The 27,398-nt window shown below is 35.0% G+C and overlaps 1 protein-coding gene across 3 annotated transcripts in view; it reads right to left on the reverse strand.

The window, feature by feature from the left end:
* The window catches only part of LOC145259917 (uncharacterized), a 39,834-nt gene extending 16,394 nt beyond the window's left edge, over window positions 1–23,440 (reverse strand). For all 3 annotated transcript variants that reach the window (XR_013864230.1, XR_013864229.1, XM_080117870.1), the window contains exon 1: window positions 23,088–23,440. Coding sequence is in view for 1 of the 3 variants with exons in the window: in XM_080117870.1 (XP_079973996.1) it covers window position 23,088 (1 nt within the window). In the remaining 2 variants the exon portion in view is untranslated. The remainder of the gene's footprint in view (window positions 1–23,087) is intronic.
* Between the last annotated feature and the right edge of the window lie 3,958 nt (window positions 23,441–27,398).

Genomic DNA, 27,398 nt, shown 5'->3' on the forward strand with positions numbered 1-27,398 from the left:
TAAGTTTTTCTGGGTCTGGGCTAACACCATTTTCACTATATATCATTCCAAAGAAAGATATATTTTTTGATTTTATTTTGCATTTTGTTGAATTAAAACCAAGACCATTTTTTGCAGCTACTTGCATGAGCCTGTATAAGATCTTATCATGCTCTTTGTCCGTTTTACTATAGACAACAATGTCGTCTGTAATTCCAATTGCTCCGTCAACTTGTTCGAGTATCTGGTCCATTTTCATTTGGAAAATGTCCTGGGATACACTTAACCCAAATGGTAATCTCTGGAAACAGTATCTGCCAAAAGGGGATTGGAATGTCGTTAGCAGCTGAGATTCCTGATCCAAATGTATGGACCAATAACCAGCTTTGGCATCAAGTTTAGAGAACAGCTTGGCACCTGCAAAGTGGTGTGTTAGCTCCTCCACTGTAGGGGTTGCATGGTGTGGTCTCTTTAGCGCAATGTTAAGGCGTCTTGGGTCTAGACAGATTCTCAGGCTTCCATCTTTCTTGTGTGAATAAGCTAGGCTGGAAACCCAGTCTGTTGGCTCTGTGGCTTTTCTAATGATCTTGTTGCTGACCATTTTGTCTAGTTCCTGTTTTATGTTGTCTTTTAGGGCAATTGGGGTTTTTCTTGGTGGGTCAATGTGAGGTTGTACGTTTTTGCTCGTTGTTAACTTGACATGTCCAGGCATAGAGCCTATTTTGTTGAATTGATCTGGATAGATCTGTACCAAGTCTTCGATTTTGTTGATTGGTTTGACTATATTTTGTTCTTTCACCGTGCAGTGAAGAGTGACCATTTTCAGTATTTCCAGTGATGGTAATCCTAGAATTGCTGGTCCATTTACATCTACTATATAGAAGGTGCTTTCGTGCCAATCAGGGGTTTGGTAGTTGCATGGTATACTGATATTGCCATAGCACTTTATCGGTGTTCCATTGTAGGCTATTAATTTTTTGTCCTTACTTTGTTTTTTTAGTTTTGGGCAGCCATCAGTAGTTAATTTCTCAGGAAACATTCTACGGAATGTAGAAATTGGTAATGTATTACCTTGGGCTCCAGTATCGACTTTAATTTGTAGTCTGTGAGTCCCGTTTCGATTAGGTAATTTTATATTTATATAAGCGAAGGCTTCATCTCTCTGTGTTTGAGAGGGTGTGTTAATGGTGGAAAAAGTTAAATTTTCGAATTGTTCATTTAGTTCCTGGCTGTTGTTCCTGGATAATATATCAGTTTGGATGAAGTGTTTTTTCTTGGTCTGGTTCATGTTTAATGGTTTTTGTTTTCCACGGTCTCTGTTTTGCGATCTTGACCTTGATCTTCTGTTATATAAACATACTGTTGCCCAGTGGTTATATTTTCCACACGTTTTGCATTTGGAACCAAATGCTGGGCATGCTTCACGTCGACGTTCGTGACTTTTTCCGCAATTAAGGCAGTTGTTTGTCTTTCTATTTTGTTTATATTTTTTAATTGCTTGTATGTCAGTATTGGCGCTATTGTCCTCCCCGTTATTGGTGTTTAACATCTCTCTAAGCTGTTTAATATGTGCGTTTGTTGCCTCATACGTTTTACCAATTCGGATGGTTTCATCCAGTGTTAGCGTATTATCTTTTCGTAATAGTTCTTTCTGGAATTCGACAATTCGGGTACTCGCAATAATTAGTTCTATAATTCGCTGTTCTTGTTCAGTGTCGGTTAGTGAGCATTTTAACGTAAGTTGACATCTATTGACGAAGTCGTCTAATGTCTCATTTTGTTTTTGTTTATAAGACATTAGTTTTAGTCTATTAATCCTAAAGTTTTCTTTAGGTTCTAAATGCTCCAAGAATTTATTAAAAATAGTGTCGGGAGAACGTTTTTCCTCATCTGTTAATTTCCAAGTGTTAAATTTTTTGAGACCTTCGTTGCCGGTCTTTAGCAGTATGTAATTCACTTGTTGGTCGGTTTTTATTTTGTTTATAGCAAAATATAGTTCTAACCTCTGTTTAAAAAGTTTAAATGTTTCCGTTGGATTTGGCATTTCCCAGTCCATAAACGGAATAATGTCATTATTGGTAGACATTATTATTAATGGCTATGTATTTTTTCAATAAGCAGAAAATTCAATATGTCACCAATGTGCGAAAATCCACACGTGTTTACGGGAACACATACGATAACAAAAGTTGACAAAAATTCAAAATGTCTGCTATTGTGCGAAAATCCACACGTGTTTACGGGAACACATACGATAACAACAGTTGACAAAAATTCAAAATGTCTGCTATTGTGCAAAAATTCACACATGTTTATAACATATACGAGAATGACAGCAAAGTTTTATAAAATGCACATTAATGGTAAATTAATGAAAATTGGTTTACATGCCTTGTTTTGTCTTCTGTAAACGTATTTTTCCTCTTGTGTCTGTTGCCAAAGTTTTTTTTTTTTTCACTGTTATAAATGTTCGGTATCCATTTCACTGCCACCATGTCGTTAGTTTAAGTTTGTTATTATAAGTAATTGATAACCAAGTTGTGGTTTTATTTGATATAGAACTTTATTACATATTTACATAGGAAGAGAGATTGAAGGTACGTGTGTAGAGGTCTACGCCATGTTGTCGAATACGATATGTATTAGGCGGTTTACATCAATATTCATACGCCATGACTTCCTTAAATTAAATATCGATTGAAAACACATTTTATGATCGTTCATCAAGGAGATATCGTTTTTTAAAATAGACTGTAGCCCCCCATAATATTTAAAAAAAATATTTTTACTTATTTAATTTTTTTTAAATAAAATCGATTTTCTAAGTGTCCGTTTTCTATCTAACTGGCTAAGTTCTTAGTGGTTTCACTTATTTTAAAGCGTTTATCATGTTCATAAACGAGACGGCATATTTTTTTTTATATTAATATAAAAAGAATTTACTTATTTACTGTAGTTTATAAAAGGGTAAAATCGATTTTTCTACCTCGCCGACTATGTTGTTTGTTGTTTAATTTATTTGGAATCGTTTATTCGGTAAAGAAAAAAAAACACAGAAAACAAACAAAAACATGTTGAGTGTTGTATGAGAATGAGAAATAATGTCCGACATGAGGGGATATGTCGAGATCCCTGGCGACACCAGATGATCTTGCTTTTCAAATAGAGGAAGAGAAGATGGGAGAGGATGAGGTATGGTTGGGGGGGGATGCTGACACTTGGTCAAGGAAAAACAGATGTTTATGAGATTTCTGTCAACCAGAGAAGAAATAGTATCTTTTTCAATGAAAAGAAAATATAAAATCTGATAATAGGATTCGTGAAACAAGAGATTCTTTTTCTAGTTGGATATAAAATAAAATAAGGGGATAGAGGAAGGAGTTCACAAGAGAAGAAAAAGAATAAGATAATGGGATAGAGAAAAAAAGAGGTTCAGAGAAAAAAAAAAAGGAAAAGTAATCTTCAATATGAGAGATGGGAGAAGAGGCCAGTTTTATCAAAACGATTGGCTTTTTAGAGTTAGGGTCCTTTTTACTGGCTGGCATCGAGGCGTCCACATCGCTCTCACCCCGCCTGGGAGGGGAGGGGGCGAAACCCCCCACAAGAGCTAAGTTGTTTTTTTTTTTTTTTTTTTTTTTTTACACAGTGATCACCACTTATCAAGGCCCGGAAGCCACTCAGGGATAAGGGTTATTGCAAGTACATCACGTTAGTGAGGAGATTTTATGAAGTGTTTAATTAGGGGGGGCGGTTCATAAGGAATTTGTTAACATTAGACTTAAAGACATCCAAGTTGTAGTCCGGAGGGAAGCAGGCAGACGGAACAGAGTTCCACAGGCGTGCAGTTCTAAGAAAGAAGCTTTGCTCATGAAATCCGCGTTTTGATTTAGGCACAGATATAGAGTGGGGGAAATTTTTCACAGTGGATTCAGCTAGACGGGTGATTTTCGTGAAAGTTTGGCGAGGGGGGACCAGAGATTGGAGTTCAGACGAGCACCTGCCATGAAAATAACGATAAAACAAGGATAGGCTCGCAACGTCTCTTCTGTGGGAGAGGGGTTGCAGGGTAGAGAAAAGGGCATCCCCCACTAAACCACGAAGTCTATTTTGTACTCTGTCAAGGCAGGATAGGCTGTCCTTAGCAGCTCCGGCCCAGATATGGCAACAGTACTCCATCCTTGGCCGTACTTGGCTTTTATATAGATAGAGAATTGCATCAGTAGTGAGATATCTTCTGGAGCGGTAGAAGGATCCCACCATCTTTCCTGCGACCTTGGCAACAGACTTGATGTACGTGTTCCATTTCAGATCAGGAGTAAAGGTCAAACCCAGAAGCTCGTCAAAACACGGGGCCTCACCCAGACGAGAGCCATCCATCACAATTGATGCCAGCTGGGGATCAGAGCGTTGATGATGTAAGGATAGGAGTTTGGTTTTAGATGCATTAAAGGTAACTAGCCACATCTTCCCCCACTGAACCACGCGCTCGAGATCAGAGGAGAGAGAATCCGAGAGAACTTCGTCATTTACAGCCTTTGATGTGTTGCCGTAGATGGTCGTGTCATCAGCATAGATGTCAACGAATGATTTAAGTATGTGTTTAGGGAGGTCATTGATGTAGATCAGGAAGAGAGTTGGGCCGAGGATTGACCCCTGAGGGACTCCAGCATTTATATTGCAGGCCTCCGATTTTTGTCCATCTACCACTACTCTTATGAGCCTATCGGAGAGAAATGATTTAATGATTGAGAAAACATTTCCAGTTATACCGTAGCTGGAAATCTTGTGAAGTAGACCCTTATGCCATACTTTGTCAAAGGCCTTTGATATGTCAAGAGCAATTGCCCTAGAAAGGAAGCCTTTGTCAAGAGATTCACTAATCCTGTGGGATATAACCGTCAGCACATCTGCAGTAGATCTTGCAGAGCGGAAACCATATTGTGTGTCACTAAGAAGGTTGTTTCTGCTGAGGTGGTTGACTATTTCTCTATTTAATATTGATTCCAGTAACTTACTCATAACACAGAGAAGACTTATTGGTCTGTATTGAGAGGGAGATGACTTATCACCTGAATTCTTAAATACAGGGCAAACTGATGAGGTCTTCCAGGGGGTCGGAAAGCACTTCTCCTTAAGGCAGCGCTTAAATAGTTTCGTAAGTATGGGAGCAAGTTCTGGTTGAAGCTTTTTTAACACTATAATTGGGATGCCATCAGGGCCAGTTGCTTTACTGGAATCTAGGTTTTTTATTAGCTTGGCGACCTCATGCACGGATATTTGTATATTACCTAGCTTGTTCTGTGTTATAGGAGGAAATATGGGGAGTTGATTGCCTTCGTCGCATAGGGTAGAATTAGCTGCAAAGTTCTTTGCAAATAGTTTGGCCTTGTCTGACGCTGACGAGATAACCTCTGGTCCATTGATAATGGTTGGGATAGAACGCACACTTCTGTTCAGGATCCTATTTGTTATTTGCCAAAACTGGTGGGAACCAAGCCGCTGATCAGCTACCTTGGATTTCTGCATTATGAAGCTTGGATCAAAGAACTCGACTATAAACAAGTGTAAAACGATTTATGAATAATTATTTTGTTTCGTTATGTAAAAATATCCCAGAGTTTTTCCTTGTTTCTTGATTGCCGGCCTGAATGAGGATACAGTTTATTTCAGGTATGCCCCGACGCCAGATGAGTAAAGAGATAGACTGGATCCAGCACGAAGCCAGAGTGACGACTGAAATCGACAATGTTGCCACACGGACTTAGGGTCATGCACATTTCGCGTGCCCTGAGCAGCAGAAAGATATTTTCCAGTGACTAGTGAGAGTCTGGTCACCCTTGAGGGGTCCACCACTAGACAAGTAAGAATGTAGCCCTGCTGGGTTGCATCTATGGTCCTGTGAGCTGGGAGCGACGAACACGGCCAGAAGTACATCACAAGTATGCTCCCGTGAACCAGGATAGCGACAGATGCGGCCCGGACCTCTGACAAGAGAGGGTATTAGGGTTATAGGTATATCACATCTTAGGGGTCTTGATAATCGCTACAAAAATAGAAAATTAAAGAAATTACTGAGGGAGATTTGGTTTTAAAAAGAAAATAATAAATTTTAATATTTTTTAAAATATAATTTAGAGAGAGAGAGAGGGGGGGGGTAAAAACTATATCTCCCTCCGAAAAACAATGTGATATACCCTCATGTCGGACATTATTTCTCGTTCTCACGTGTGGGGGTCGCCTGGCCTTTTTGGGGGAACTGACTTCCTCCACAAATAATAAAAATAAAAATAAGAAATCTTATGTGCAACACAAACGGAGGTTTATTTCCGGAATAGAAATAACAAACAATAACAAGTTAAAACATAGTTCTCAATATTTCAGAGTTCTTTTTTTTTAGTTCATATGAATTCTCTCTCCTCTGATCTTGAGCACATAGTACAATGGGGAAAGGAGTGGCTGGTTACTTTTAATGCATCTAAAACCAAGCTTCTCTCATCATCAACATTCTAATCCACATTTGTCATCAATTGAAATGAATGGCTCTCGTCTTCAGGAGGCCTCAAGTTTTGACAAGCTTCTGGGCTTGACCATTACTCCTGATCTTAAATGGAACACGTATATCAAATCTGTTGCCAAGGCCGCTGGAAAAATGGTGGGATCTTTCTATCGATCCAGTAGATATCTCACTGCTGATGCTATTCTCTATCTATATAAGAGCCAGGTACGTCCAAGGATGGAATACTGTTGCCACATCTGGGCAGGAGCTGCTAGAAAGGACTTGTCCTGCCTTGATAGAGTTCAAAATAGACTTCGTAGCCTCGTAGAAGATGTCCTTTTCTCCTCCTTGCAACCTCTATCTCACAGAAGAGATGTTGCGAGTTTGTCTCTGATGTATCGTTATTTTCATGGAAAGTGTTCAACTGAGCTTCAATCTATGGTCCCCCCTCGCCAAACTTTCACAAGAAACACTCGTCTAGCTGTAAACACTATCAATAATTTCCCCCACTCTTTATCTGTGCCTAAACCTAAACGTAGATTCCATGAACAAAGCTTCTTTCTTAGAACTGCACGCCTGATGAATTGTCTTCCGTTTTCTTGCTTTCCGGCTGACTACAATATGGTTGTGTTCAAGTCTAAAGTAAATAAGTTCTTGATGAGCCGTTCCATATAAGTTATTAAATTTACCAAATTTTCATTACTAATGATTACTATATTGACCAATTTCTACTGTACACTCTTTAACCCTTATCCTTGAGTGGCCTCTGGGCCTTGATAATGTGGTGATGCCTTTGTAAAAAAAAAAAAAAAAAAAAAAGATGGAGAGTCTCTTTTTTTTGTGTTCTTTGAATGTTCAAATATGTAACAGAGACAATATTAATGTTCGTCTGTTAAAAGAGAGTATTAATGCGCGGAGCAGTGGAAATGAAATAATTGATGTTTGCACGCGTGGTAAGTCCATATGAGAAAGCGCTGAATGAGTCGGAAGAGTTTAAAGAGACGAAAGAATGCTCGAAAGGCCAAGAGACTAAAGAGATAGATTTTGTGTTTGTGCATGTTTATATTTGATTTGATCGGCTCCAAACGAGCTCTAGAAAATCAGTTTTAAAATGTGTCCTAGGAGGAATTCCATTGGACGGAAGACATCACATGGGGTGCTTTCAACTAGGTCCGCACCTTTGGTATATAAAGGTCACGCCGGAATTTGCGTGGGTGTCATTTTTAATTTTTTTAACGCGCCGAAACAATCAATTGCACTGCGCGCCTAAATTGTATTTAACGATTTTAAATTTGAATATTAAACTGTGCCAACTGACACACACGTAACACTCGACATGAAATCCCCCCCTTTTTGGTAGGTAGGAAAACTGGTCCCTAATTAAATAAATATCGATTGAAAACACATTTTATTACCGTTCTTGAAGGAGATATTGTTTCTAAAAGAGACTATGCGCACCCGTAATATTTTTAAAAATTATTTTTAACTCTTGTTTAAAAAAAATAAACTTGATCACGGAGTCAAGATACGAAAAACTAAACCAAATATTTATTTAAAAAATACTCTAGTTTTTTCAACACTTCTTGTGTCATTACGAAACAAAAATTAAGAAAGAATTATCGTATTATCAAAGAAAGCAATTATTTTATTTAGAAGAATTAATTCGGTTTAAATAATTCTTGTGTTATTACAAAATAACAAAAAAGAAAACACGGTCTTATGTAATATTGGTACCGCGCTGAAATAATAACGTTATTATTTCGAAAGCCAGGAGGGGAGGGTATCGTTTAAAAGTCATTTCAGGGGCACTTGTGCAGTACTTAAAAATATACAAATTTATTTTCTTTTGGAGGTGGTGGAGGCTCGTTTTAAAACTATATCTACCTCAGTATTTTCTTTAATTTTCGGACATTTTTTGTTAAAAATTATTTACTAAGTAATGTCGAGTCTGACATTACTTGTTTTTACTAAATAAACTCTTTAAAATAAGTTTAAACACCAAAAACTTACAAAGCTAGGTAGAAAACGAAAACTTAGAAAAATCAATTTAATTTCTTTAAAGCAATAAACATGTAAAAATATATTTTTAAATATTATGGGATGTGCATTATTACCTAAAAATATACAAATTTATTTTCTTTTGTTTTGGGTGGGGGGCTCGTTTTAAAACAATATCTACCTTAATATTTTCTTTAATTTTCTATTTTTGAGCAATTATTCTCCTAAGACGTGATCCTCGTATGGCGGACATTTTTTTTTTATAAGTAACGCTCGGCATTACTTTTTTTTTTTTAACTAAATAAACTCTTTAAAATAAGGTGAAAGACCAAAAACTTTCAAAGCTAGGTAGGAAACGAAAACTTAGAAAAATTAATTTAATTCTTCTAAAATAATAGTAAACAAGTAAAAATATATTTTTTTAAAATATTATGGGATGTGTATTCTCTTTTAAAGACAATATCTTCTTCAAAAACAGTCATAAAATGTGTTTTCAATCGATATTTATTCAATAAGGGACCAGTTTTCCTACCTAACAAAAGGGGACGGGTTTTCCGGGATCGAGTTTTCCTAAATTTATATATATATATATATATATATATATATATATATATATATATATATATATATATATATATATATATATATATATAATATGATAGACCTTTGGGAAGAGATTTCAGTGATTTGGCTAGTTCTGATTTTACGGCAAATCCCACACCAGAGAGGCGAGACTCATCAGGCCCTCTCCCCTTGGAGAAAAAGACATAGCCACCATTTTCCTCCTTAAATTGAGAGACACCAGCAAGGCGTGTTTTACTGAGTGCCGCAATATCGATCTTATATTTCTTAAGTTCACGAGATATCAACGCTGTTTTACGTTCTGGTGCATTAGGATTTTCCTGGAGGGTGCGAATATTCCACGATCCAATATTAAATTTCTTACTTAATTTATAATTATTTCGACTGCACACTGGATACCCGTGTACGAGCAATGTTTAGGGCCCCTTTTATCGCCCCTTCCCTATACATGGGGGAAGCAGTGCTATCCCTAAATAGGGCTGCTTTGCCATCAATGGAGGACACGAGCTGCGCAATTGTACACATATTTGCACAGAACGGCCATCACCCATACGCCGCCACAGTGAAGACATTCGGCTAAGGACTTCCAGTGATACCCTTCACCTATCCCCGTCACCTTCAACCTTACGCCCATGGACTTTGTTGGTGCAACCTATACCCCATCAAAGTTGTCAGAGAACCCACGCATAGGCCTTGATTATAGTGGTGAAAGCCCGTGTACAACTATCCACACTTTTTGGTGCTGCTGATAGCACTAAATCGGTGCAAAGATTTGCCACAGAGGAAGCGAACAACAGACCTCAGGTTTTATATCAGAGTTTCCCTCTCCTAGATACATGTCTTAACAAAGACTAAGGGTGCATCTCTCGTTGTGGTCAGGTATAATCCCACCAGTTTTCTGGATCACTCTTCGTCTGGACTCTACCCTTTGACCTGTCCGGCTTGGGTGGCCCTACCAGGAGTACATGACTCCCGCCGGCATAGCTCTAGGGGTCATAGAGACTCGCAAAATGCCCCACCATGGTAAGGTGGTGATCCACGGGGCATATTATTATTTATTGTCACTTAAGAATACTGAAACTCGAACAATACTTTCTGACAAGTTGGATGAAAATTTAGATGGTGTAGAAATAACTGACAACATAGAAGCGTCCTGGGAAGCGCTACGAAATATCACCCATTCCACTGCCCTGGAAGTGCCAGGCTTACCCATACGGAAGCACCAGGATTGGTTTGATGACCAGGATATAGAAGCCCAGGATCAAATTCAGAAAATGCATCAAGCTCACAAAGCATGGATTGACGACCAAAACTCTACTGAAAAAAGATTGGCATACAAAACCTGCAAAGGGAAAGTGAAGAGGACACTACGACAGATGAAAGAGAAATGGTGGACCGCACACGCAGAAGCTGTTCAGTCAGCATTCAACAGAAAGGACACAAAAGCCTTTTATGAAGGTATAAGAAAGGTTTTCGGTCCTCAAGAATCAGGAGTTTCACCAATTTTAGCAGAAGACGGGACATTACTGACAGACAAGGACGGTATCTTGAGACGCTGGAAGGAACATTTTGAAACAGTGATAAATTCTTCTTCGATAACAGACGATGAGATTATAAACTCAATTGAGCAGGTTCCCGAGAGAACAGAACTATCCGTGTTACCAACTCTCCCAGAAGTCCTTACAGCAGTTGAACAGATATCATTGGGTAAAGCACCAGGAAATGACGGTATACCACCGGAAGTCTACAGATATGGTGGCCATAAACTGGCCAGAAAGCTACATGCACTTTTCGTGTCCATTTGGACATCTGGAAAAGTCCCACAGGACTTTAAAGATGCATCAATTTACCATATTTATAAAAATAAAGGCTTGAGGAAGTCCTGTGACAATCATCGTGGCATATCTCTGCTCTCAATTGCTGGAAAAATCATGGCCAGACTAATAATCAACAGATTAATCAGACATCTTGTAGATGAAATATATCCCGAATCGCAGTGTGGTTTCCGCTCTCTTCGGGGTACAATAGATATGATCTTTTCTCTGCGACAAGTCTCTGAGAAAGTTCGAGAAAAGAACCAAGAGCTATACATAGTGTTCATTGATCTTACTAAAGCCTTTGACACTGTCAACCGAACTGCCCTATGGAAAATTCTTAAGAAAATTGGTATACCTAACAATATGCTCAAAGTTATAACATCCTTCCATGATGGCATGAAGGCTTCAGTGATGTCCAATGGGGACTCTTCTGAGCCTTTCAATGTGACCAATGGAACAAAACAAGGTTGTGTAATGGCTCCAGTACTATTCGCCCTTTACTTCTCTGTTATGCTGAAATATGCATTTGTAGATGTTGACATTGGCGTTCATTTCTAATTCCGCACAGATGGTGGGATTTTTAATCAACAACGCTTCAAAGCAAAAACACTTCTCCGAAGAACCATTATAAGAGATTTGCTGTTTGCAGATGATGCTGCCCTTGTCGCGACTTCTCGGGAGGAGGCTCAACATCTTGTAAATCGATTTTCTACTGCATGTAAAGCCTTTGGCTTGACAATCAGTATAAAGAAAACGGAAGTCATCTACCAGCCACCACCTACACCAAAACAAGTACAGGGTGTTAAACAGAAACAAACCGTGCACAATTTTCCTCAGATGTCGATTCAGGTAGATGGGAAAAACCTGAAGTATATTAACAAGTTTACATACTTGGGAAGTGTGGTTGATTCAAATGCATCTCTTGACCATGAAGTTATCAACCGTATCTCCCGAGCAAGCAGCGCCTTTGGCAAGCTGCACACAAGATTATGGAATGTTCGGGGTTTAAGCTCGAAGACAAAAATTCATGTATATAAGGCTGTGGTACTGTCCACACTTTTGTATGCCTCGGAGACGTGGACCCCGTACCGAAAACAAATTTCGCAACTTGACGTCTTCCATAAGAGATGTCTACGTGCCATTTGCGGTTTTACTTTGAAAGACAAAATATCAAATGCGAAATTATTCACACTTTGTAAAATCAGCAACATCGAAAGCTTCTTAATCCAGTCGCAGCTTCGATGGGCGGGTCATGTGATGCGAATGGATGATGATAAGATACCGAAGCAACTCCTGTATGGCCAATTAGACAGAGGCCGTCGAAACGTGGGACGACCATGGTTGCGTTACAAAGACAAAATAAAGTCTAATTTGCAGGTTCTAAATATTGAATATAAGAAGATTGAGCTAACTGCAAAAGACAGAAGGAAGTGGATACAAATGTGTGACAGAAAAATCAAGGAGTTCTCGGCGTTTTGCATCGAAAAACTAAAAGAAGCGAGAGTTAAGTCAAAAAATAATACTGAGCAGTGTGGAGCTAAATTCTCGCATTTATATCTGTCACCACTGCGGTCGTCATTGCAAGTCTCTAGCACGACTAAAGTGCCACATACGTCTAAGTGAATGTCGACACGCTGAGTTCTAGATCTTCAGGTCAATTGTCGGAGTCTCATACGTCGAAAATCGACGGAGAGTCCATCATATATATAATATTTTCGCAAAAATCAAAACAACAAAATATAAACTGAGAACATCATATTGTGACTTTCTGATGCGTTACAATTGTTTCATAGCTGTTTGGACAATTTTAAATATTGTATGATTTAAAAATATTCCAAAACAACTTCTGTTCAGACGGCCAAATGCACTATTTATGCATATACGAATACATTCATAATTTCTATTTGTAGACAACAAGCCATACCTATACATTATTCTTATATTAAAAATGCCACTTGAAGTTAAACAAAAATAGCCAGCAATAAGTAATGGATGAACAGATTCTGACCCAGAAAACAGCAATTCTTCCTTTTTTTGGCAGAAACATCGTTCATGAAATGTGAGGACTAAAGGAAGCAAGAATTGCGAGGCTGCTAATTTTTTAATCCAGTTAAGTAATCAGTACAACCCCTTATTTTTCTTCTCGTTCTCCTCTTCATCATCCTCTTTCTCCTTTTTTTCCTTCTTGTTTCTTTCTTTCTTATTGTTTGTTTTTAAATAAAACATTGGACTCGCCCAATCACCAAAATCTGTTTTACTGAGAACGCTAATGTTTTCTAAATTGTTAAAGTCTTTTTCAATTATTTTTGGAGCTGCAACTTGTCTTTGTGATCTAAAAATAAAGTTGTGTATTATATTTTAATTAATTTATTTATTTTGCTTTGAATATCGTTTTTGCACTTGAGTACATTGTTAAATCTTCAGAATAATAACTAAAACAAAAAAGCCGGGAAAAACTTGATTAAAATTTTTTTTCTGCATTATTTGAAGTTGTTTTTACATAAAATGTAAACTAAACATGTTTATTGCTCGTTCAATAAATTAATTGACTGCATTCAATCCATTCCGAACAAGTTTCGATATCGATCCATAACGAACGCTTTCACCTTGCTAAAAATTTAATTGACGCTTCTACAGAATTGGGGCGAGATTTGTAGTCGATAAATAGTTTTCAGATAAAAACAAAACAAAACAAAATAAAAACAATGTTTTCATCTGGGTTTTTGGTACTTCTACACTTTATCGCCGAAACTGGAGACGCCATTTTATTTCACGCACCTGTCGTTAAAATGCAAGGGAGAAATCAGTATTTTAAATTATGGCCGAAGTTAGAAATAAATAAAAAAAAAATTAAACTAGATAAACTTCCGGAAAGAACTATGAAAGAACTATGTAGTTTAAACAATTATGAATATGTCATTTCTCCCTTACATTTTAACGGCAAGTGCGTGAAATAAAATGGCATCTCCAGTTTCGGCGATAAAGTGTTGAAGTACGGATTTTTTTTTTTTTTTTTGTCAATTCTAATAAGTTACAATGGTAGCTTCCAAATTATGCAGTGGAAATTATCTGAATATTACTGAATTATTAAGCAAAACAACTTCAATCGTGTTAGAAGGTGAAAATGTTTCGTCATTTTGTTTAAATCCAAACGGAAAATTACCCTCCTTTCGAACTCCCCTCTATTTTACGATCGTTTTCATTAAATTCTATTTTTATTTTCGTTAATAAATGATTTTTTATTTCATCGACTTTCATAATTTTTGGATATAATACTCTTAAAAATACGAGGAATACATAGATACCATTGTTTTCATGTGAGATTTACTTTTACGATTTCCGAAATTTCGTTCCAATAGTGTAGAAGTGCCATTTAATTGTACCGATTGTTTCTTGGGCAATTTTTACAAGAATTTTTTTTAGTTAGCACTGAGTTGACGATTGTTTTTCCATATCGATTTATCAGATAAAACTTTGAGGCAATTGAACGTTACATTTTCTTTTCTTTTGTCGTAATGGATGCATTTTCTGTTTTTGTGGATTAGGGTTTTAAGAATTCTGATGATTATGCACCTATTTACCGTGCTATTTTTTTTTTTAAATAGCATTTTCAAGTTAAGTTGAAGTTTTACGATATCTTTTTTAAACTGTTAGTTGAAAGTACAGAATAGTTACAAAACACCCTCCTCTCCCTATGTTAAGAATGGCTTTCTAAATAATAACGTCATTATTTCAGTACAATAAGTGCATAAATACAAAAAAAAAAAAAAATTCTAGATTATTAGAAAATAATATAGAAAACAAATTGGTATTTATGCACTTATGTCTTTATGAGAACAATATGAAAACTATCACACTCATAACGTTGTAGCATTACTCACGTTTACACATGTAGACCCAATGTATGGAGTCTACGTCGCAATGGACATAGGACAAGTACTGACTCGACTTTTTATTTTTTTAACAACATTTATGTACTTTCCTGAATAAAGCCGTAATCGTACTCCTTCTTTCTGACCTCTGTCCTCTCGAACGTCGTTCCGAATGTGCTCTTGAACGTGCTCTGAACGTCATCGTCGGTCGGTGCACACAATCTTTTTATAGTCTTTTTCATTGCACACGGTTCGGCATTTGCATATGCGCGTTCGTTACAACGTTCCTTATTTTTTAATTGACAATTTTTTTATGTAAATCTATTTGATCGCATCCATAAAGAGGATTCGAAAGAAAATCTTTTCTTTACTTTGTTCGTTTGTATGGAATATCTCTTACTTCATTTTTGCGGTGTTTTTTTTTTTTTTTTTTTTTTTTTTTTTTTTACATAGGAGTCACCACTTATCAAGGCCCAGAGGTCACTCGAGGATAAAGATTATAGCGTGTACAGTAGTCAATAGGACAATATTGTAGTAATCGTTAGTAATGGAAAGTTGGTAAATTGGATTACTTAAGGGGACGGCTTATCAGGAATTTGTTGATGTTGGACATGAAGACAACCAAGTTGTAATTGCATAGATTTATTTTTCATTGACATTCGTCCGCTATATTTTATAATGCTAATTTAGAATTTTGTTATAATTTTGATATTAGATATAATTTTATTTCAATGTCTTTTAGAGACATAATACCAATATATTACAAGATAAGACAAATATTAAATACCTGAACATGTGTGGAGAAAGTTCACTGAGTTTCAATTTTTCACATTCCTTATTCACTGTATTTGCAAACGTAGTACAATCTTTTGAACCCCTTTTGCTTAAATTAAGTCAATTCCAACGTGTGTGGAAAAGTCAATTCTTTTCGTCAAAAATATTTGTTAACAGCAAAATGATCAACTGGAAAAAAAAAAAAAAAATCGGTCTAAATGTTGACCCTTCTGACTTTGTTCCTGTTGACCTTTTGCTTTTAGAAAGAATGAATCTTACAAAAGATATCCGAGCCAATGCCTTTTTATGAGTGTGTCCTGTGTAGTTTCTGTCTTTTTGGTCAACACACATAGAAACAGAAAACTATACTTGATATGAAATCAAAATTAATTTTTTTTTAAACCTTTTAGATGAGGCTTCGTAATTTGAAGCCTTATCTCAAAGGATTCAATATATATATATATATATATATATATATATATATATATATATATATGAGCATTGCCTGAAGATAGCGGTTTCAATCCTACCCAAAGTATGGCCAGTGGATTAGTTGGTCAAAAACTTAGTGAGACAACAATAATTATGGATGGCAATAATTACTGGGGACACAGTTATAAGAATCATCATTCCTATCTCGTTGCGGCTAACCACCTGAAGAAGGTTAGAAGAATAGTTGATCGAAACGTGATGAAACAACAACTATGAAGATGAAGATAGCAAAAAAAAAAAAAATCAATACATAAAAACTGCAGTTAAAATATTTTAAATAATGCAGACGATATTTTGCCTGAAAATAAAATGTAGATTGTTGTTGGTTGTGATGGTAGTAGTGAGAGTACTCTTAATGGTGTGAGGATATTTTTTTGCAATAATTTTCCTGCTCTATTTTATTGTCCTGTTCTATTTTAGAAGCGATTCATCTACAGAAAAGTTTCATTCGATTTCACGTCTTTTGATTTGTATATTTTTTCATGATACAATTTTACATCTTTGCTTTCTTTTTCTATTCTTTACTCATTAGGAGTTTTCATACTGATCATCATCAGTGTTACTCACTGACAATAATCAATGGTGTTCCCTCGAGTCTGAGTGCAAGAAAGTCCTCGCAGATTTCCAGTACCTTCCACATCGTTCCATAAACATTTGCAAATGATTTTGCATTATCATAACTGCCGCTTACTATTGACTTCTCGCTAATAACGACATTGATTTTCTCTGGAATTTGGGTGATAATAAGCGCTTCAAAATCTTAGTAATCTCTATACACTTCCAGTGGAGGTCTGGTTAGTGCTATCCCTCCTCGGTCTTTTCGTATTCCTCGGCTCTTGACAACTATTTTGTGTAGTGTCAATGGAGGATGATGCCATCTTTTTCTTTTGGAAGAAGGCGGGGAGCTCAGTTTATAAAAGTTTTATCAGTTCAAGTTTCCTTGAGTTCACGTGATGCGCCTTCTGATAATAATAATAATAATAATAATAATAATAATAATAGTAATAATAATAATAATAATGATAATAATAATGATAATAATGATAATAATAATGATAATAATGATAATAATGATAATAATAATAATAATGATAATAATAATGATAATAATAATAATAATAATAATAATGATAATAATAATAATGATAATAATAATAATAATAATAATAATAATAATAATAATAATAATAATGATGATAATAATAATAATGATAATAATAATAATAATGATAATAATAATGATGATAATAATAATAATGATAATAATAATAATAATAATGATAATAATAATAATAATGATAATAATAATGATGATGATGATGATGATGATGATGATGATAATAATAATATGTAACGAAATTAATGTTAGTATATTCTTGATCACCATTATCCAGGAAGAATAATATCTAAAATTTAAAAAAAGGATTATTCGTTCGGATTGAATTATTCCGACTACTGTTCTCATCTTTATTTCTCACAATCGTTTTTCTCACAATGTTTCAATTGATATAACCGTCGACCTTCATTCGGTGGATCGTGTCGAACTCGACCCTAGCGAGGTGAAATATATACCATACACTGAACAAAACAGGAAAGGGTAAAGCGGTAACCCTAAATATATCTAAGGCTTTTAACAGGGTTTGGCACGATGGTCTTCTCAGGAAAATCAGATCATACGGTATCACTGGACGAACACTTAACATAATTAAATCCTTCTTAAATAAGAAAAGAATCCAGGTTGTCTTCGACGGTCGTACATTTAAACAATATGATATAAATGTGGGTGTACCTCAGGGGTCTATCCTTTGAACTTTATTATTCCTAATATTGATAAATTTCTTCCCTGATAAAATTGTCTTTGAGATGGGTATATTTGCTGATGACACCACACTCTATAACAGGCACGAGGGGAAACAAATGAACACATATCTAAGGAAATGGCAGAAACTCTAGAGAAAGACCTCCAAACTGTAATGGAATGGGGACAAAAATGGATGGTCACATTTAAAAAAATTATAACTTCATTATAACTTTTCTTCACGTGTAAAAATACATTTTTCCTTTTGGAGATTAATTTTAGAATTTCATCTTTCAAACATAATAAAAATTTTTTTGGAAACGTATAAAAAAATCATAAGCCGACTTTCATAACCATGGGCCCTACTGGTTGTCATTATATATATATATTATTATTACCTTGATAATATATATATATATATATATATATATATATATATATATATATATATATATATATATATATATATATATGTAAAATTTCAAATGTTTAGACCCAAAATTGGCTGAGTAGTTTGCTAGAAGTCGAAAAGATCAAATCTTTTGAACTTTGACCCCTTGGCAGCCAAAATTTCGGCCAAAAACCAATTAAAAAGCTTACTGTATGTCTGAATACACTTTATGTAAAATTTCAAATGTTTAGACCAAAAATTGGCTGAGTAATTTGGTAGACTGAAAAGGTCAAATTTTTTTAAACTTTGACTCGTAACATTTTGACCCATAACATTTATTGTTTTGGTGTCAAATCAAATTAAAAAGTTTGATCCATGTTCAAGTAATCTACATCTAAAATTTCAATTGTTTAGCCCCAAAATTGGCAGAGGAGTTTGATAGAGTTTTCAAATGAACTTTAACCCCTTGACAGCCAAATTTCTGGCTGAAAACTGATTAAAAAGATTTTCCCAAATCTCAATACCCCTTTATGTCAAATATTGAGTCTGTAGACTGAAAATTGACAGAGTAGTTTGGTAGAGAAATGCACACACACACACACTCACACACACACACACACAGACAATTTCACTTTTATATATATATACTAGCAGTTCCGCCCGGCTTTGCTCAGGTCCTATGTACTGTTCATAACTTTATATGCATATATATAGATTAAAAAGTGTGAATATGTATGGTAATGCCTTTCTATATAATAGGCTTCCTTAACTACCATAAAGAAAAGTTGGTAAAGACTGCAGACGGCAAATTTTTTAAAAACTTTTACTCCAATTTTGACCTCTTAGCATTTATTGTTTTTGGCTCAAATTAAATTAAAATGTTTGACCCATGTCCAAATAACCTACAATTGGTGGAGGAATTTGGTAGAATCTGCAAAGGTCAACTCTTTCAACTTTGACCTTTTGGCAGCCAATTTTTCGCCCCAAAACTGATTAAAATGCGTGCCGCATGTCTGACTACTTGTTATGTATAAATTTCAAATGTTTAGAACCAAAATTGGCTAAGTAGTTTGCTAGACACCACAAAGGTAAAATCTTTTGAACTTTGACCCCTTGGAAGCTCAAAGTTTTGACCCAAACCGATTAAAAGGCTTGCCCTATCTCTGAATACACTTTATGTAACATGTCAAATTTTTAGACCAGAAATTGACTGAGTAATTTGGTAGAGACCGCAGACGTCAATTTTTAAAAAAAGTTTGACCCCAATTTTGACCCTTTAGCATTTATTTTTTGGGGGGGCTCAAATCAAATTAAAAATCATGTCCAAGTAACCTACATTTAAAATTTTAAGTGTTTAGACCCAAAATTGTCGGAGGAGTTTGGTAGAGTTTTCAAAGGTCAAATCGTTGAACTGTGACCCCTTGACAGCCAAATATCTGGCCAAAAATCGATTAAAAAGATTTTCCCAAATCCCAAAACTCCTTATGTCAAGTCTCAAATCTCTTGACCGAAAATTGACAGAGTTATTTGGTAGGAAAATGTACACAGATACACACCCACAGACATTTTCACGTTTACATACCTCTCTCTCTCTCTCTCTCTCTCTCTCTCTCTCTCTCTCTATATATATATATATATATATATATATATATATATATATATGTATATATATATATATATATATATATATATATATATATATAATAAGTAAGTGTTAAATGATAAAAAAAACTGAAAAAGTGCTTAATATTACAGTAGAGCAAAATATGTTTTATTACAGTTTTTGGTTTTAGTTACACATGTTCCCACTACCAAATCGAATTCACAATAAACTATCGGATCGATTTGGTAGTGGAAATATGTGTAACTAAGCAGGCCAAAGACAGTAATAAAACACACACACACACACACACACACACACACACACACACACATAAACTATTTATATATATAAACTATTTAAAACTTTTAAAAATTTGTTTGTTTAGTGCAAATAAACAAACAAATAGAGCACTGTAAAAGCGGTGGTCAAATGTTTATATAGACATTTTATAATATTGTTTGCAGGCACCGATCCTATGAGCCAAAGGGTAAAACTGCCAACAATCAACTAGCTGCTTTTAGATTCGATACCTGGTTCGGGGTGGGTGCTACTCTAGTCACACTGGAGGGCTGTGATACAGTGAAACATCCTGTCTGTAGATAATTTTATATATATATTGATTTCCTGATCTAATTAAGGACCCATCATGCTGTAACAGGGGGAAGCTACACATGCCTTCTTATAGTGACTTAGTCTACAATATATTTAAAATACGTAAAAGGTCTTAACATCAACAGTAGGTTTTCCACAGTGCAATTTCACTGTTCTGTGTTGTGCTGTTGATTTTATTAAATTATTTTTATATATAATGACTTGACTTGAAGTTTAAAATTAAAATCAAGTATCATCGTGCAATTGTGTTTTAAACAGAAGCAGTCATTTCAAATGTGCCCCTGTCAAATCAAAGAACTTACTGTTGACTTTATGTCGAGTCTTTCAGCTTGTGTGGTAATAAAACTTCTCAATTGTACTTGTGGTGTTAGGCTGTGTAAGGTGTTAACTTTGGTCAAAGTCACCTGTTCCTTTTTTCATTGGATTGTTTTGATTATCGATTATCGATACTTACCGAAGACATTCTGATAGAAAACCTATCTATAAAGTACCTTCATGTGAAATTTCATAAAAATCGGCCTAGCCGTTTTTTGAGTTCATAGGGAACGAACTCACACATACACAAAAGTTCCTTTGATATAATAGTATAGATAGAGTTAGAAATACGCAACTAAAACTTATGTCTAGAATCTTCATTCTAATTTTAGTCAAAACGATTTTGATTGATTCCTAATATCTATGTCTCAAATTCCATGTAAATCAGAAAGCGTCTTTTTATAAGAATGAGTCACTACTTATCAAGGATCAATACCACTCGAGGATAAGGGTTACTTTCAATTGGATATAAAGAACAATATTGTGAGAAAATTAGAAGAAGTGGCTGAAAACGCAGGATTTGATTACTTAAGAGTATTTGTTTACGTTGGACTTGAAAATTACTACGTTGTAGTCAATAGAGAAGCATTACATTGGTATTTTTAAAGTTTATTTGACTGAAAATTACACTTTTCCACCACCAAAAGCATTGAATGTGTAGCCATGATATTTACCATGAGCCAATGTGTTTTTTTATGTTTAAAGGAAAAACTATAGAATGTTTAACACTCGAAAACTTGTAAACAATCAAACAAATAAAAAAACAAAAATATATAATTCATATAAAACATATTAGAATGAATTGCTCTGTTGAACCAGGCTAGTTTTAATGTGTGGAAATGAACTGCAAGACGTATTACCATTTTTTTTTTACAAAGGAGTCCCACTTATCAATGCCCAGAAGCCACTCGAGGATAAGGGTTAATGGATATACATTAGTCAATGGGATTATAGCGTAGTAATCATAAGCAGTAGAAATTTTGTAAATTGGATTAATTAGGGGGACGGTTCATCAAGAACTTGTTTACGTTGGACTTGAAGACAATCAAATTGTAGTCAGCTGGAAAGCAGGCAAACGGAAGAGGGTTTTAAGAAAGAAGCTTTGTTCATGGAATCTACATTTAGGTTTAGACACTGATGAAGAGTGTGGGAAATTATTGATAGTTGTTTTTGCTAGACGAGTGTTTTTCGTGAAAGTTTGGCAAGGGAGGGGGACCACAGATTGAAGCTCAGACGAGCACTTGCCATGAAAATAATGATAAAGCAGAGACAGGCCCACAACGTCTCTTCTATGGGAAAGAGGTTGCAGGGAAGAGAAAAGGACATCACCCACTAAGCTACGAAGTCTATTTTGAACTCTGTCAAGGCAGGACAAGCTGCTTCTAGTAGCTCCTGCCCAGAAATATATTAGAAATCATTTTTCACTTTAAAAATACCGGTCTTATTTATATACTTATCTTTTTTTCTTCTTATTTTTTATTTTATTTATTTATTTTTTGGTTTATGTGTTTTCCAGCGTTAATTTTTGAATACATTTACCATTCTTTAGTAATCGTTTCCACACGTTAAAACTAGCTGAGTTTGGCTAAGAACTTTTATTCTGATGCATTTTATATGAATTACGTAACTTTGTTGTTGTGTACGAATTCTTAAATGTTAACTATTCTGTACTTTTATCGGTACTTATTCAGAACACAGGCCGTACTATTTTTTTTAGGTAGGTTATTTATCTAATTAAGTACATAATAGTTACAAAACGCTCTTCACTTTCATGTCAAAACTGGGTTTCTAAACAATAACGTGTTATTTCAGTAAGGTCCGTGAACTTCAGAAGTATCCTTTTATTAATATAAAATATTTAAGTGTACTGATTCTCAGAAATCTAATATATAAACGGCTATATGTCTGTCTGTTTGTCTGTCAGTCTGTCTCCATATTTTCAAACTCTATCTCCTTCAAAACTAAAAGTCGCAGAGCGGCGCTAGGGGCCTTAAATGATTGGATTTTTACGGGTCATTCTTTTATGGGTTTTTAGCTGGTTGAAATTGTTTTTAAGGGATCACAAATGGGTCGAAATTGAAAAAAAAAAAATCCTTAAACATTTTGTACATTCATCTTAGTTTATCTTTAATTTTAATCAGTTTATATGCGTGTCACGTTGGTGCAGTGGTAACGTCACCAGCTTTAAATGCTTCGGTTTTGATTCTAGCTGATGACACCCGAATTATTTTTTTTTTTTTTACCTTTGCAATCACAACTCTGTAGTAATGTATATCAAATCTGGACAAATTAAAATATCATATTTAAGCGTAAAAAAGCCCCCTTCCCCCGCTAGTAATAATAAATAAAAATACTTACTGTTTAGTTATTTTTTTAAATAATTTTCAATTCCGTTTTTGTTTTCTTTTTTCTCCCCTGAAATATGCAACGTCCGGAAAGTAAGCCGTTTCTCCCAAAATTGCGAGTTTGGTTTGGTTTAGTTTGGTTTGATTTCGTTATGCTGTTGCTGTTGTTGTTGTTGTTGTTGTTGTTGTTGTTGTTGTTGTTGTTGTTGTTTTGCGGCATATCAACCCTTTTATTCACAACGATAACAGTACCAACCCGTTTGATACATTCTTGATGCCTAGCGATCATTGGGCCATCCGCGTGTCAAAATAAAGCTTTACTTGTGCAGAACAAGTGCTTCCTTCCGGTAATCTAACAGTCGTAGGATTGTGTTCACCGACCGTCTACTTGGGACGTGCTATATTATTGATCGCAGGCAGAATTAAGTCGATAATGCTTGATACATCACAAAGACAATTTTCTAACCGTAACGCCAGTCTCCCATAACAACAACAACTTAATTCTCTATTATATAATAAAGTTAATGTGCATTTCTTCGTATATATATATATATATATATATATATATATATATATATATATATATATATATATATATATATATATATATATATAATCGTACGTGAGCCTAACATTATTTACGATCTACCATTAACTGGTCCCCCTTATGTTGGACTTGAAATCGACGGTACCAATGTTTTTCTGAACTTCTGTACAATTAAATAAATAAATATTAAGCTCTTATATCGAAAAGTTCTTTTTTTTTGTAATCGATCACTTTGTTGGAATTGTTCCCCCCCCCCAAAAAAAAACAGTATATATATATAAGTAATCTTGTCTGTCTGTCTGTCTGTCTGTCTGAGGAACGTTCTCTAACAAACTCCTTTTTCAGTTTTTGTGGTCTAAAAATATACATTTATGCGTTAAAGTTGGTTCATTTTTAACTATCTCTTATTCATCTGACGATAATTTAAACGGTAACGATTAAGGCTAGAGCGCTAAATGTTTTGGTTTCGATTTTAGCTGATGGCACCAAAGTCATATATATATATATATATATATATATATATATATATATATATATATATATATATATATATATATATTGAAATCACTACTATGTATTCAGTAGAATATTACAATCAACTAGCTGGACCCATTAACTTGCGTTGCCCAGTGTTGCCTAGCGTTGCCCGGTGGAAACAGCCGCCCTCCCCTCCATAAAAGATTAAACTACAGTTTACTATGTTAAGAACAACTTTCGGAATAGACACTCCCAACCTCCTCATGTTAAGAACGGCTTTCGGAATAGACACCCCCAACTTCGCCATAATAAAAACGGTTTTCGTAATAGACACCCCATTTTATAAGGGGGTGTCATGCTATCTGCCCTAAATTTAACCTTGATAGTCGTTGGTAGCAGTGTCAGTCGGAGAGAAGTAGATTTTTTTATCGTGCATGCATACAAATTTTATGACAACTGCAGTACAGTGCATATCCCAAAAACTACGTCAAAGTTAAAAGATATTGTCTTTATAAGCATAATTTAAAACCTAAAGAAGTCGTCATTTTAAAGAAAATTGGTGAGTAAAAGTTTACCAAAAAAAAAAAAATAAATAAATAAATAATAAATAATAAAAAAAAAAAACGAAAGCAAAAAAAATAAAACAAAGTTAATGTATGAGCAGTGCTGGTAATGAGTCCGGGAAAGAGAAGTAAACAAAAAACAAATGTATAAGAAATAAGTGTTTCCGTAGGCAATGTAATTTAGGGTAAATGTGTAGGTTAACAGCATAAATTATTTGACCGACACAGAAGTTATAAAAAACTATTTATCTATATATATATAAGCGAAAATGTAGGTATGTATGCATGTGTGTATGTTTGTCTGTCTGCTAAAAACTTCCGACAGACACGACGAAAATTCACAAACTCGGTATCATATCGAAGCCCCATCCATTGCTCGAAAAATATCGAAAAATTGGCCAAAAAAGTTCATTTTTTTCACCTCGAAATCGACAATTTTCGACAGGGGGGGGTCAATAAAATGGTCTTCTCGTGACGACGAACAGTTCTACGCATGCGCCAGATGATGTCATGACCTGATTTACTTTAAATAGTTGAAAAACTGATTGAATTTCATGTACGTCGTGTTAGATCAGTTGATTAGCGCGTTGGTTCATTATCTAAACGTTTTGGTTTCGAATCGTAGTGTGAGATGTCTTCTCTTTTTTTTCGATTTTTTAAATTTAAATATTGAACCAGTGTTATTTCAGCCATTTTTCACGTAACGTCCGTTTTTCTGTTTTCTTTTTTACTTCGCTTATGCACCCCCGACCACACACCCCAAAACACCCGGGTACCCATCGATTTTTTAAATTTTAATATCGAAACAGGCTTATTCAAGCCATTTTTCACATGTTCGTTTTTCTGTTTTCATCGTTCGTTTGCCTTACGTTAGTTTTTTTTGTGTTTTTTTTCTCGATGTTTTGATTACCACCCCGCTTAAGTTTTAACGTTGTTTTCTTTTTTGACTTCGCTTATAACAAACAAACCTGGTCATTGACGTTGTCGTCGTCGTCATCATCGTCGTCGTCTTCGTCGTAACGCTCGACGACTTCCGTGCGTGCCCCTGTCAATTTGGTTCTTACTTAAATAAATTCAAACATCTTTCAGTAACTCATTCTGGGTGGCCGATTTTATTTTCAAACTTTGCCTCAGAGCTTCGGGTTCGATCCTACCCCCCCCTCGGTTTCTTTTTTATTTAACACCACACACACCTCCAAACACACGGGCAACGCCGGGTACCCCCGCTAGTGTTTATATAAAACATATTATTAGACACAAAGGCTGAAATAAAATCAGAAAAAAAAAATCCATTTTTATTTTTGTCTCATTTTTATTAGACTAAATGTATCGAGGCGGCCATTTTGCTTCTAAAATTTGTACTTTTTCGTGTTTGACAGATTGACCTTTATAAGGTCAAATTTGGCCTTCTTTATGCTTTTCATGAGACCCTATTTTAAGTAAGAACGCAAAAAAGGCCAAATTTGACATTAAAAAGGCCAATCTGTCAAAATTTAGAAAGGCCAATTGTTAAAAGCAATATAGCGATCTCGAATGTTGTAAATTTAGTCTAATATAAAATGATGAAAAAAATAATAAAATGTAATTTTTGCTTGTTTAATTTCAGCCTTTGGGTCCAATAATGTGTTATATATAAAAATAAAAAAGTTCTTATAATTTGTTTGTCTGTCAGCAAACGAAAACAAAACAAAAAATAGCATTGTGTAAGGGTGGGAAGCGTTTCAACGATAAGTAACATAGTTGAAGCTTCGGTGATCATTGGAAAGTATATAATTAAAAGCGTCCGCAGAAATAGTTAATATAAAAAAAAACGTAATATGGGTATGTAGAAAAACGGCCCTTAAAAACAAACGAAAAAAAAATAGCATCGCGTAAGAGTTGAGAAGCCGCTCCCAAGTCGAAAAATAAATAATGGTACTCGTAAATGTTTTTTTTTTTTTAATGGGCAGAGAGCTCCTTCCTCTATATGTGTCGCGATTGTGATGGTGTTGCTCCAAGGATGCAATGTAGCATTGTACTATAACGGTTTGATATGTCTAAAATTGTGTTTGAAAATTACATAAGATAGTGGCTAATAGCCTAGACCTAATTAATTAGTATGTGGCATCTGTTATTGCAAACCTGCGATACTTTTTGTAGTCAAAATATTATATAGGAGATAACGTATAAGTTCTATAATAAAAAATACAAAATGTGTATGAATTAAAATATCATACTTTAGCGTATTTTATGACCGGGCCACAGCAAGGCAGGGTGATACTACTACAGGGTGGAACGATAAAATTCTCACCCTAAAGAAAATAACACTATAGTTTTATTTTAAATCTTTCATTGAAAAAATCAATTCCAGTAACTTGATTATGTAGTAGAGCTGATATCTATTCAATGTAGCCGCCTTCAGTCTCAATCAATGGTCCTATTGTTATAACTTGGATCGGTACAGAGCATCTCTGATCTCGTTCGTTGAACATTGTGTCACTTTCAGACATGATAGAAGGCTCTTATCGCTCTTGAGATTTGTACACAACTGGCCAACTTGTCGATGGCCTGCTAAAAAAAAAAAAAAAGAAAAAAGAAAAAGAAAAAGAAAATTGTTTTTCATCAAAGAAATGGAGTCATGTCGTCTTTTCTAGGGTGACAGGTTTATCGTTCCACCCTGTATATATTAGACACAATATAATAATCAATAGAGAATTGGCTCTATAATAATAATAATAATAAATAATAAATCTGCATA

This window comes from Euprymna scolopes, chromosome 35 (genome assembly GCF_053919585.1).
Source record: "Euprymna scolopes isolate OS-2025 chromosome 35, ASM5391958v1, whole genome shotgun sequence".
Lineage (NCBI taxonomy): Eukaryota > Metazoa > Mollusca > Cephalopoda > Sepiida > Sepiolidae > Euprymna > Euprymna scolopes.